This window comes from Seriola dumerili, unplaced genomic scaffold, assembly GCF_002260705.1.
Source record: "Seriola dumerili isolate Sdu_G_001 unplaced genomic scaffold, Sdu_1.0 BDQW01000493.1, whole genome shotgun sequence".
Taxonomy (NCBI): Eukaryota; Metazoa; Chordata; class Actinopteri; order Carangiformes; family Carangidae; genus Seriola; species Seriola dumerili.
In genome coordinates, this window is record NW_019174748.1 from 505049 (window position 1) to 517889 (window position 12841).

A 12841-nucleotide genomic window follows, 5' to 3' on the forward strand; every position below is an offset into this window, starting at 1 on the left:
ACAATAAAGACTGACTCATTTTAAGACAAAAACATTAGACACCTTACCCCAAGACTAACTCAGGCCTAAGACCAATGTTACCATGGTAACAATCAATGACACCTGCGCTGAGCAGTAGCACCCAACAACAAGAAACAGGAAAACATGGCTCACAATTTGTGGTTTTCTAGCATTGTTTGGAGAAGGGAAAGAGTATTTAGAGTCCACAGAGATTTTTTTACAAATCAAATTTTTCTTTTTATTGTTTCACTCTTAAAGTGAAACATCCTTGTAACTGTTAGATTCCTCTGGTGGGATAAACGGAGCTGGGTGGTTGGATGCGATTCCCGGTAAGCCATTTTTTTATTTTGAAAAAAGTCTTAATTTACCCAGAATTCATTGTAACACAGACCCACTTAAGATAGTCAAAATTAAAGTGCTTTGTGCAATGGATGAATTTAGGATGAATTATTTGTCTTTGTGAACCCGGCCCCAGGTGAGAGAGCGGTACTGAAGTAGGACATGGATATAACAGCTTTTCTCTGAATCGTAGAAGCAGGTCAACTAGAACCTCAGTCACTAAAGTCAGAGACCTCCACAGACCAGAAACCTAAAGTGTGTTGGTTCCTGACCTGGAGCAGATGTTTAGTTCAGCTGGATGAAACATGTGAACATCTGTACCAGAGCACCACAGTGTCACTGTGACAGAGGCAGAAGTGAGTGAACATGACGAGTGAGTCTGACCTCTGTGTTGAAGCCTGATGTTTCAGATCGAGTCGTCATATCAGCAAACGACCAGCTGGGAACAGTCTGATGTCACTGTGTCAGAGGAGGGAAAAGAAAACAGGAGTGAGAGCTCATCTATTCACACAGGATCTCTGTTAGTGAAAAAATGAATAAAACACAATTAGGTAGTTAAAGAAAGAGAGAGGCTGTAAAGGTAAATCAGTTTTAAATCTCTTCTGAACATTAACAGAAAAACGTTTTCGAACTAAATCAGCTGTTTGTTCCATTTTCTGTGAGCTGAGAACAATGATAAACCCGCAGTGATGTTGATGAAAATGATACTCACAGAGGAAGAAGAGTTGCTCAGTCAGCTCAGTCTGAATGAAGAACAGAGTCTGACTCTTGGTCTGAGGTGACAGAGGAGCAGGAGGAGGAGGAGGAAGTGAGGGTGGTGACAGACTTTGGGCTGGTTCCCTCAGTGTTTGACAAGTGAAACTCTATCAACTGAATTTTTTATTGCATTGATTATTTGATAAAAATTTGACATGAGTCTGGATTTTTTGGTTCTTTGGTTCTTTGAAAGGAGATGTGGCCATGTGATAGATAACAGATAATCATGATGATTTTTCAATAACCTGCAGATTCTCATATAAAATCAGATCTGTAACTGTCATTCAGTCTGAACCTTTTTAAAAGCTCCAGTTTCAAAGAACCAGAAGATCCAGACTTCAAATCATCATCAGTCTGATGTGGACACTTCCATGTATGAAGGGCAGGGCCCTGATACTATCACTGACACATTGTTTAAAATGGTCTGTCAGACTGGTTTCCAGCTCCATCCTGAACCTGAACCTGAGAGGAGTTCAATAACATTCACTTTCCTTATACCATCTGTCACACACTCAATTTTGGTGACTTCATAATTAAACCTTTCATGTCATATTAAATTATCATCTCAGTTTATTATAATTTCACTGCAGTTCTACTTTTACTGAAAATTGGGAGGTGAGTAAAGAGCAAAAAACCTGCAGTCAACTTTATTTAAAGTTGTTAAACAAACAAGAACACGAACACTTCAGTGAAACACGCGATAAATAAATAAAATCAACAGATAAAAGTGTAGAAGAAGGTGTAGAGAGAGATGATTGGTCAGTTCATCTGTTTGTTCAGAGGCAGGATGCATGTCCCTGCAGCAACGCAGGGTCAACCACACTGTTCTGCAGGGGCAGGTCCACTGAGAAGTCAGTGGGCGGAGCCTGCAGGCGTTGGCGGGGGGGTCGGCCCCCCCTCTGAGGGATGGGCAGTTCTGAGTGGTGAGCGGGGAGAGGAGAGGAGAAGAAGTATGGATGGAGGAGAGCCTGCAGAGAGGATGAGAGACCAGGAGTAACGTCAATCAATTCATCAATCAATATGTCAATCAATTCATCAATCATTTCATCAATCAATATTTAGAAAATTCTAATGGGGATTTTTCACTAGTATTATTCATTTCATCTGTCAAATGTCAGGAAACTGTGGAAAATGTCCAACTTTGTAGAGACTCAGTTTAGTGAAAATGACTCTGGGGAAACTGGACCGAGTGTTTTATTGATAAATGATTTGAAAGATTGATTATTAGAATTGTTGTTGAATAATATTCTGTTGATAAATTAGAGTCACTCTCGTGCTTCAGTAAGTTTGTTTCCATCCACCTGGTTTTTATCCACATTTACAGTTTGATCATAAAAAGACTTGAATGGAAAGTAAAAAAAGTGATTCCTGTTGTTTGAGGTGTAAAAGTGTGTGGCCACAGGGAAAACATGTTGTTTTTGTTGTGAGAAACAGATTAAAACAGAATCTGAGCAGCAGAGGTGGAGAGATCCTGGCTTTTAGTCTCTAGAATAGGTCGAACTCCAAAAACACTGGATCCTACACTTCCCATGATGCAATTCAATAATTAACACCTGTAATATCAGCAGAGACCTCTAAGGTTCCAGAAAGAGTGAACTGGAATGATATGATTCTTTTGTTTCTCGACTCTTTCGTCAATAAAAACACTGATACGCTAAAAACAACAAAGAAGAGGGGATCTCAGATCGAACCCTGAGGAACTCCTACCTCTGGATCACACAGACCTGAAGTCCACTTCCTGTTTCCTACCTGTCTGGCTGAGCAGCGCTGTTTGGATGGATACACCAGGAACTTGTAGAGCAGGTCAACAGCCTGAGGGCACGTGTCAGGGACGATCTCCTCCAATGGGATCGCTGGATTCTCCTTAAAGGTGATTTTATTGTAATCTGGGAGCTCCACTATCTCCTGGAGAGAGACAGGGAGAGTCTGTGTCATCTCTCACATCTACTTCAATTAGAAAACAAAAAATAATTTCATATTGTTAATTTAAACAGCAGCTTTAGGATCATATGGTTTACCTGGAACAACACTAAAGAAACTAAAGAAATTCAAACAGGTATAATTGAATAAATGAAGTGTGGCTTAGGTTCAAACTATAATCATAACAGAGTCAAAAGAGTCTGAGACAGTAAAGCTTTTGTTCTGGGGTTTGAGTCTCTGAAACATACATTTATTATCAGTAGAATTACACTGTGCAGTGATCACACTTGAAGATATCATAACTCTGTGTGTGTGTGTGTGTGTGTGTGTGTGTGTGTGTGTGTGTGTGTGTGTGTTTGTGTGTGTGTGTCATACAGGCCAGCTCTCTTGTGTTGGTGTACCCAGCACTCTGAGTACGCAGCAGAGCTGTTCAATGTCGTTCTCTCCAGGAAACAGAGGAGACGAGTTCAGCAGCTCCCCGAAGATACAGCCCACTGCCCTGAAACACAAATTTAAACTTTATTCATGACATCAACAGTGCGCAGAGGATTCACATTTACAGAGGTCTGATTTATCTTTTGACCCTGAGACTTCCTGTTACAACAGAGACAGAACGTCTCACCTGCTGCTCTTTCCTCTGTAAACCTGCCTGATACCGGACCAGGTTATCACACAGTCAGTACAGCTGTGGCTTTAGACTGCCCCCTGCTGCTCAGCTCTGAGGGCTGCACAACATTATCTATTCATTATTTTAAGTCTGGCATGACATAAATAAATGTACTGAAGAATTAAAAGCAATATTTACCTATTTGTAAGTATTAAAATAAATGTAATCATTGGGCTGAAGAAATCTGTTCAATATGTGCACAATATTTCCCTCTGAAATGTAGCTGTGAAAATCTATAAGTAGAGCATTCCTCTGGATTTTATTTAAGTACTGTACTAGAATAAATGTAGTCATATTCTCCCATGAATTACAACTACACCATTACACACACACACATGGTTCTGCCACCAGTTTAACAGGAACAGTGCCTGTTAATAAAGGTTAGTGTAAATGTGGAGTTAATCTGTGAACCCTGGAGTCAAATAAGGAATCATGTAAAATCAAGATTATTAAACAGAGTAAAAATAAAAGAGTCTTAATGGTGGTAAAAAAAATAATGTGGACTACACATGAAAACCTCATGCTACATTATCAGGTAACAATTGAAACATAAAATATATTTATAGGGTCATCCAGTTTAGCTGTAATTTTGAGGAAACAGTCAATTCTGAATTTTAAGTGACCAAAGCCACAGGAAACAATATGAATAGTTTTAGTAGTAACAGTATGGTAGTAGTAGTAGTGAGTACTTTCATTTCATTTTCAGTATTAAGATGAGAGGTAGTTGTAGTTTTCTCACCACAAGTCGACTCCCTCGTCGTACTTTCTGGCTCCATAGAGCAGCTCGGGAGCTCTGTACCACCTGCACACACATACACACGCACCACACACACACACACACACACACACACACACAAGGTTTACACTTTGCTCTGTAATTCAGAATATAAAAAGAAAACAACAGTAAACCACAAAAATAACAATATCCCAATAACAATACTGACAAAGGATCTATATGAAGGGATATAACTGAACAGTGAACCTGGCGAGAACCACATAAAATCAACAGGTGCTGGTTCGCCTCAGACTCTGATGTTGTTTTATTTTGCTGTTTTTGTGGTGATTTCAGGTCTCTTGTTTAGTTTTGGTCCGACAGTGTGTGTGTTCTCAGATTTAGTGGTATGTTCATGAAAACAGGCTGCAGTGTAGTAGGACGTGTTGCTCTGTGTCTGACTGTATGATGATGCAGGGCTCAGTCTGTTACCTGGTGGCCACCTGGTGGCTGTACAGCCTCTCTCCCTGCTCACTGAACAGTCTGGCCAGACCGAAGTCTGCGATCTTCAGATGACCTGAGGAGCTGATGAGGAGGTTTGCTGGCTTCAGGTCCTACACACACACGCACACATGCACACACATGATGATGATGAGTGGATGTGACTGCAGAGGGTCAGGGTGTGTGTGTTAAAGGGAGGAGAGATAGGCAGAAGCTTCTCACCCGGTGCATGATGTTGTTGTGATGCAGGAAGGCAACGCCCTTCAGCAGCATCATCATGTAACCTTTGACCTGGGCCGGGGTCAGAGGTCGCTGGGAGTTCCTGATGACCTCAGACAGGTCAGAGAGCATGAAGTCAAACACCAGGACAAAGCCAGTACCGTGAGGGAAAACATCCTTCAGCTTCACTACCTGAGGAAAAAGAGGAGGAGGAAGAGGAATGAGTGTAAAGTTAACCTAACCTCTGACCTTACATCCCCTTGTACTCACATGCTGGTTGTCCTCAATCTCCTGCAGGGCCTTGATCTCCCTCAGAGCCTGGTTGGGGATGCCATCCTCTAGCCTCCTCAGAGCCACTTTCTTCAGAGCCACTGTCTCTCCTGTCTGACAGACAATGATCAATACAGCATAATCAATACATCCATCATTGATAAAACAACACAATTAAACATGTGCACACATTAATGATCTGCAAATTGATTAATTGACTCATCCGTTATTTCTGAACATAAATAATAGATAGTTGTTGTTGTTGTTGTTGGGCAGTTACCTCGATGTGTTTGGCTTTGAAGACAATGCCGTGGGCCCCTTCTCCAATCCGACCCAGAATACTGTACTGCTCCATGTCTCACTGGATACAGGTCTGAGAGTGAACCAGTCCTGACTGAGTTGGGTCTCCAAAAACTGTCCAGCACTGAGAGTTTGTTCAGATCTATAGTCTTGTTGAGACTGTTTCCTTATGTAAACTGAATTGAATTGAGGTAAAGTTCTGCCACAGCTGCTTGTTAAATGTGAACAGTGAGCATCGGTTTGTTTCATGTCCTTCAGGTTGAACTGCACCTGATTCGTTTGTACTATAATGTAACTTCATTTCATTTGTCTGGAGTCAGGAGGGCCAACATAGTTTCATTATTCTTGATTCTCAGATGTTGGTCTATTAAAACTGTGATCTGAAATCCTGACTTTAAAACGGAAGTGGTGTGTTGTTGTTTCCAGTTGAGGAGCAGAAGCCAAAAATCAGATTTACTGAAGCGAAACAGGAATTTCATTCACAAATCTGGTGATTTACTGATTTTTCCCTTATCGGCTCAATAACACATACGGTTATTAACATTAATCCAGATTAATTAATTAAGATCATTGTGTGCTTTGATTCGGTATACAAGACAACCCTAAATAATCAACCTGTTTCAAAGAAAAATCTATTTTTGGAAAAGAAAACACCAACAGCTCCTGAAATGCATTAGCTAATGGTTGGCTAACGTTACCTTGGTAACCTACTCGCTAAGCTAACACAGCTAAAACTCCAGATTCAACGACAACTAATGTTCGTCTGCTCTACCCTGCTGCTGACGCGCCACATACACAAACTAAAGAAACGTCTTTCATAACACACACATTTGTTCCGGATTTAAAAAAAAGAAGTTTTATGTTAAGTAAGCTAGCGATAACCACAGAGCAGTAAGTGGTCTACCATGTTTGTTTACAGTGACGTCACGAGAATAGTCTTGCCGCAGAACCGGAGCGAGTAGAAGAGACTCACCTGTCCGTCACCTGGCGGTCCATCAGTTTTCAGACACAGTTAATGTCTTCAGTTAAAAGATTAAGAGTTTTTATGAGATGTGGGTTAATTTAACACTTTTATCACGGTTAAATGATGACAGAAAACAGTAAGACCAACAGTTATTTATGTTGAACAATAATTTATTGATATTTATAACATTTTTGTCGAGACTCAGCTATTTAACAATAATTCATAGGAATGTAATTAATCCATTAACATGACCTGGACTATGGAGCACAGGCCCAGGGGCCTGGGGGGTCAAGGGAGCTCTTTATCCAGAGCCTTTGCATGAAGTTACTATTTCTTGTTTGGACATCACAGAGCTCATTTAGAAGACACAACATTATAAAAGATTTGGAATAAACTATACTCTGAGAATAACTGTTACATCTCTACAGTTTATGTAGATAAACCCTTCAGCTGACCATCTGATATTTCATATGGAAACAGCCACCTCAGTCTTTGTGCATTATCCATGTTTACTAAATCTGTGTCTGTTTTTATCTTAATAAACAAAGTATTGCACCAAATAATTCTTATTTTGCACAGTCTGTCAATGGGCCTGTAGTTTAAAAACACCATGATAATAGAAATGATATGAATAGTCTTGATTATTAATGTGTTGGCATTTTCCTGTAACTAGATTCAATAAACTTGTTTTTTTTTTGTTTTTTTTAATCTTTTGGACCATATAGTTACCAGATATATTTTGATCAAGTGACAAACAAAAATACGATATATAAAACGCAAACAAAATATAATATCAACTGCTTACACTATTTGTTCTGATATTGCAGAAATCTAAGTAGTTTATATTCTATCTACTCTAATTCTGTGTGCTACTGCTTTTATTTTGAAAACTGGAAGTGCAGTCTCGGTCACAGCGAATTACTTCCGGCGCAGAGACGTGTGTTTACATGCGGTTTCGGCAAGTTAACCGGACAGTTAGTGGGTCGATACCGAGTCAGAAACATTAACGTAACACCAGTGAGACAATCAGCGGGTTTCAGCTGCCGGGGTTCATCTTCATTACGGACAGAAGAGGAAACGTTGACGATGTCTCTGCCGGTTGATGCCAATGCTAATGCTAACGTGGAGCAGAAGGTTGTGCAGTATGAAAACTTCATCAATGATGTTCTGAGAAGAGATTTACAGTAAGAAACACACCAGCAGATTACACAGGGTTTGTTACAGTCTAAGTATTACTGTCGGCCGGGACACAGTTGTAGTTCAAAGCTTTTAACTTCGAAAGTCATAAAATATTGTACGTATTGTTGTAGTGTCCCCTGGAAACACTTCTGTTGTGTTGTGAGTATTTGCAGCTCACGTGTTGTCAAACTTATGAAGAAGTTTCCTGAATTTGTTTGCTTTTTGTCTGTTTGAATGTGTTTTCTTAAGCTGCAGTGCGTTGAGCTCTCAGGGCCATCGTACTGATAGTCCACAGGAACGTCAGACCCCGAGTCTCCTCAGCAGACGGAGTTTGCTCTGTTCTTTGCTGTCTAGTGTGTTCGTATTGTGTCCATTCCCTGGATGTTCACTGTTGTTAGTGGAGTGTTTCCTCCACAAGCTTCATGGATTTCTCTGCATTGATCTGGAGGCGGTTCTGCTGGCACTGGTCCACAAAGGCCTGGATCAGGTCTCTGGACTCCCTGTTGTCACCATCTGTCATCAGGCTGATGACTGTTGAATGGCTGCATAAAAAACATCTGGTTATAAATTCTTAAAATGAACTTCTCCCTCACTGAAAATCCAGACTGAATATGAAATTATTCTTAATTTCTAAAGTGTAACCAGTGACACCAGGTGTAAACACCCTGCTCTTTGTGTGTTTTGGTAGCATTGTGGTCACATTGTGTAAGAACTTGAAATAGATTTCTTTACCTGTATTTGTTATTAGATGTTTCTGAGGTCAGATCCAGTGGAAATTATTAATCAGATTATTAATTGTTATTGATAAATTTTCTTCTGAAACCATGTTGGATATTTCTCTAATTGTCTTCTGGTTTTCTCAGGCCAGTATCAGCTGATCAGAGGAACTGGAGGAAACAGCAGCTCACACTAACGCAGACTGTTGACCCTGTTGTTCCACATATAAAACCTGATATGACAAACTGTGTTTGTGTAAAAGTGACCATGAATGAAGCTTTTGTTAGTTCTCCAGTAGCTGATAACTGACTCCAGAGCAGTGGTGATGTGAGAAACCAGGTTCATACTGACACCCTGCTTTTGGAAACAGTCATAGAAACATGAGAGTGTTTTGTAGGATCGTTATCAGGAAACTGGGCCCTGGACACACAAAACAAAAATGACCTGACTCCACACCCAAGACGACTGAAGAGACTGAACATGTTGTTTTGTTGTTTTGTGATTTTGGGGAAACTGATCAAGAACACGTGTGTGATGTTTTGCAGGAAGGTGCTGGAGCAGAGAGACTTGGTTTATGAGAAGATCTCTCAGTACCTGCAGCTGAAAAACACCATACAGAGCCTGCAGGTACACACACACAAACACACACACACACACACACACACACACACACTGAAATGACATGAACCAAGTGTTTCACGTGAAACATGTTAAAAACATTCATGTAAAATGAGATGGAAAATAAAACCCAAATGGCAAGAGAGAGAAACTTTTCTTTGTGTGTGTGCGTGTATGCGTGTGTGTGTGTCTGTGTGTCTGTGTGTCTGTGTGTGCGCAGGAGTCGGGCTCTCAGCAGCTGAAGACAGATGTAGATCTGGGCTGTAACTTCTACGTCCAGGCTGAAGTGTAAGCTGCTGATATTCTCATCACTCTGATAGACTCCATCAATACTGATCAATTACAAACATAACACTGATCACTGAGACAGTGGGGTCATATCACCATGACAACACACTACCATCCGCCCGTCTCTGTCTCCACCAATTAATTAAAAGAGAAGTGATCACCTACATCAGCAGTTTCAGGTCTTCTGGTCACCTGTTAGAGTCTGGACCCGGACGTTTCGGGCCCCAGACCTCTTGGGTTCCTGAGCCTGTTCCCTGTTGGTCGGTTAGAGTCACGTGAAGTGACACAGATATAAACCCTCTGTCATCTGTCAGTAAACAGGTTATCTGAATCAGGTTATCAGTAATCTGAAGATTTAACAGTTTTATTATTTTCATATTTAACATATTTATCACTTGTTTAACTTGTGAACTTTAAGTTTTGTTGTTTCTGTTTCACTGCTGCTCAACCTGCTCTCCTTCTGAAGATCACAAGTTGATTGATTTGACTGATTGACTGATTGATATCATCTTTTTCCTGCTAATATCTGACTGCTTAAGTTTTGTGCTGCTCACATTAGATTGTTTTTGACCCCACCCTCTCGCCTGTGTGTCAGGGAGGACTCGTCCAGGATCTTTGTGGCGGTCGGTTATGGTTTCTTCGTGGAGATGAATCATGACGAAGCTCTGCGCTTCATCGAGAAGAAGACGAATCAGCTCACAGCGTCAGTTCATCATCTCAATCTGAACTCACACACATAAAACAGGACAAGAGTTACAGCGTCATTCATTCTTCTTCTGAGGTTTTATATCTGCAGGCAGACTTGTTTGGAAGCTTTAAGAAATTAAAATAAAGATGTGAGGGTTTGAAAAAAGATTATAAAAAGAATAAAGAGATAAAGAGTGTCAGTTTCAGTTGTGTCTTAGCTCAACACTAGCTGTGTCCTTTGGTATGACTGATTACATGCTAACCATGCTAACATTGTGTGTTTCAGCTTCACGGAGCAGCTCACCAAAGACTCTGCCAAAATAAAAGCCAACATCCGCATGGTGCTTGAGGTTGGTTTGTTTTTTAAAGACAAAACATAATCTTTGATTATTGGTGATTACTGATCATCAATTTCATATAATTTAGTTATGATTCAGAGCTGTTATTTTTATTACTGATTAATCCACTATTCACTTTTCAATTAACAAATAATAAGGATAATAATGATTATAATAATGATAATAGTTGAGTTTTGATTTTTCTTTTTTTCAAATATTTTATTCATATTTTTCTGACATTTTACTAAGATTGTTTTACTTGCACTAATATTCTTTGAATGTTAAACAAATATTTATAACATACACAGCAATTTTAGGAGACATCTGATTGGCTGCTCTCTTCTTCTCCTCCTCAGGGCCTGAGGGAGCTGCAGGGACTGACTGACCTCCCAGACAGCAGAGGAAGAGACGTTTTGTAAACTGTTCCACTTGTTGGCCGACTGCAGGACGACCACAGAACCGTTTTAAATACTCAGCCTGGTCACTGCTGGATGACCACAGGACAGTTTTAAATACTCGACCTGGTCACTGCAGCATCAGGGCTCAGCAAGGATGCTTCAGGATCTGGTCTGTAACAGACATGGACTTTCAGCAGAAAGACTAAAGCCTCCCCAGTGGGTCACTGCAGACCTGAAAGGGGGGCTGAAACCAGAAGAACAGAGGCTGTTACAGCAGAACATGCTGCAGCTGTCCACATACTTTTGGACTTGTACTCTGAGCTGTAATTATTAGTTTGTTTCCAGCTTCAATAAAAAGTGAACAGATGTTCAACAGAACTGTGAAATAAGATGCTGACTGTTGAACCAGGAGTAATAAAGTTGTAGTAATGAAAACATGAGCAATCAGAGATGCTCAGTCAACAACACAGAGCGTGTTGCCATGGAAACTGGATGCTAAATAGAGGCAGTGGCGTAAGAAGCTGAGAGATGACTCTTGAAATAGACTCACACACAGAAACGCCTCCTGAGCTCAATTTGGTTCTCAGCTGAATGTTCATGAAGAGAAACATGACTGAGTGAATGAGTGGAGCTGATTCACTGACACAGTTTAAACTGGTCTGAGTCCTGTCAGCAGGTTAGCCCTGTTAACATTTTTCTCACCTAATTACATATTAGATATCAACAAATTAATTTCACTGTTAGTAAGCTGATATGGTTCACATATTTTACTAATAATTGTTCAGATTTTTCACAAGTATTTTTTCAAGTATATAGCTAATATTTTATATCTTAACACACATACAGTATGTTTCTGAGATTTCACTGATTTGTGTTTGGATAATGGTTACAAATATTTTTTCAATATTGTGATAAAGTTTCTAATGCTAATTAAAGATCTATAAATACATTTTAACTGGTCAGAATGACAGTGATTATGATTCACAATTATATTATTTATTTAGGGTAACAAATAAATCCAAACAACTAAAATGATTATAATATGAAATAATATCGTTAAATAGCAGCTGTTTGTAACTTCAAATGTCCTGCAGCCATGGACAGATTATGAGACAATTGGCCCCTGAACAAAGACCTGTAAAAGGCTCTGAACCTCCTGAGCAAGACCCTGAGGTCACTGCTGGTAATGAAATTGCTGAATAAAATCAACATTAAAAAAAAAAGATTTATTCACATAACTTTTCAGTCATATCTTAATACATCTTTTTTCTTTCCACAGTCTGGTGCCATGGTGTATGTGTACAATGTATAATGTGCTATTTCTTCAATAATGATACTTCGGGCCACAGACCAGATCCTGGAAGGGGAATCCACAAGGTCCATCAGGACCTGTATTTATTAAACATGCAAGAATTTACATTAACTCATTTGGAAGACACTTTTATCCAAAGCGACAGTGAAGGACATAAGTAAGCTTCAGTGCAGTAGGAAACCTTGGTGTAAGTATGAAGTACTACATCTATACTACATCTATCTAAAATGCAAGGAGATTGTATAAGGAAGTATAAGTGCATAATAAGTGCTAGTTAGACATGAGAGAATGACGAGACATAAGAATGAGACGTAAAAAGCAGCATAAAGGGGAAATACTCCAGTATAGTGCAAGTACCTACTTTAAAGCAATGAAATACTGAAGCGGAAGAACCTTGAAGCTCAGCAGACCTTTATGTTGAAATGCTACACCGGAAGTGTGACTGTGTTATTGGTGGGTAACTTGACAGCGAAGGCAATGAGGGGGCGTCCGTCCTAACAGGAAGAAACTGGGAAACACACCTGAGTGATGAAGTTAGTTTCCACGGGCGGACGCTTCCACCAGCACACCGACAATAAACGACGGGGCGGGCTTTACAAACTACTTTTCCCCGGTGTCAAAGGCCTGGGGCTTCCGTCCGCAGTAACAGCGCTGTC

The 12841-nt window shown here is 40.1% G+C and overlaps 2 protein-coding genes across 2 annotated transcripts; one reads left to right on the forward strand and one right to left on the reverse strand.

The window, feature by feature from the left end:
- Positions 1-1763: 1763 nt before the first annotated feature.
- Positions 1764-6596, reverse strand: cdk20 (cyclin dependent kinase 20). Its single transcript, XM_022763906.1, has 8 exons — positions 5665-6596; positions 5385-5498; positions 5118-5306; positions 4887-5008; positions 4422-4484; positions 3391-3514; positions 2845-3000; positions 1764-2063 (listed from the first exon to the last, which is right to left on the reverse strand). The coding sequence occupies exons 1-8, from the start codon at positions 5737-5739 to the stop codon at positions 1872-1874; spliced, it is 1035 nt and encodes a 344-aa protein (XP_022619627.1). The 5' UTR covers positions 5740-6596; the 3' UTR covers positions 1764-1871.
- Positions 6597-7572: 976 nt separating this feature from the next.
- uxt (ubiquitously expressed prefoldin like chaperone) lies at positions 7573-11728 on the forward strand. The gene is made up of 6 exons (XM_022763923.1): positions 7573-7832; positions 9090-9171; positions 9383-9450; positions 10046-10153; positions 10424-10487; positions 10832-11728. Exons 1-6 carry the CDS (start codon positions 7735-7737, stop codon positions 10892-10894), a joined length of 483 nt encoding a protein of 160 aa, XP_022619644.1. The 5' UTR covers positions 7573-7734; the 3' UTR covers positions 10895-11728.
- The last annotated feature ends 1113 nt before the right edge of the window (positions 11729-12841 follow it).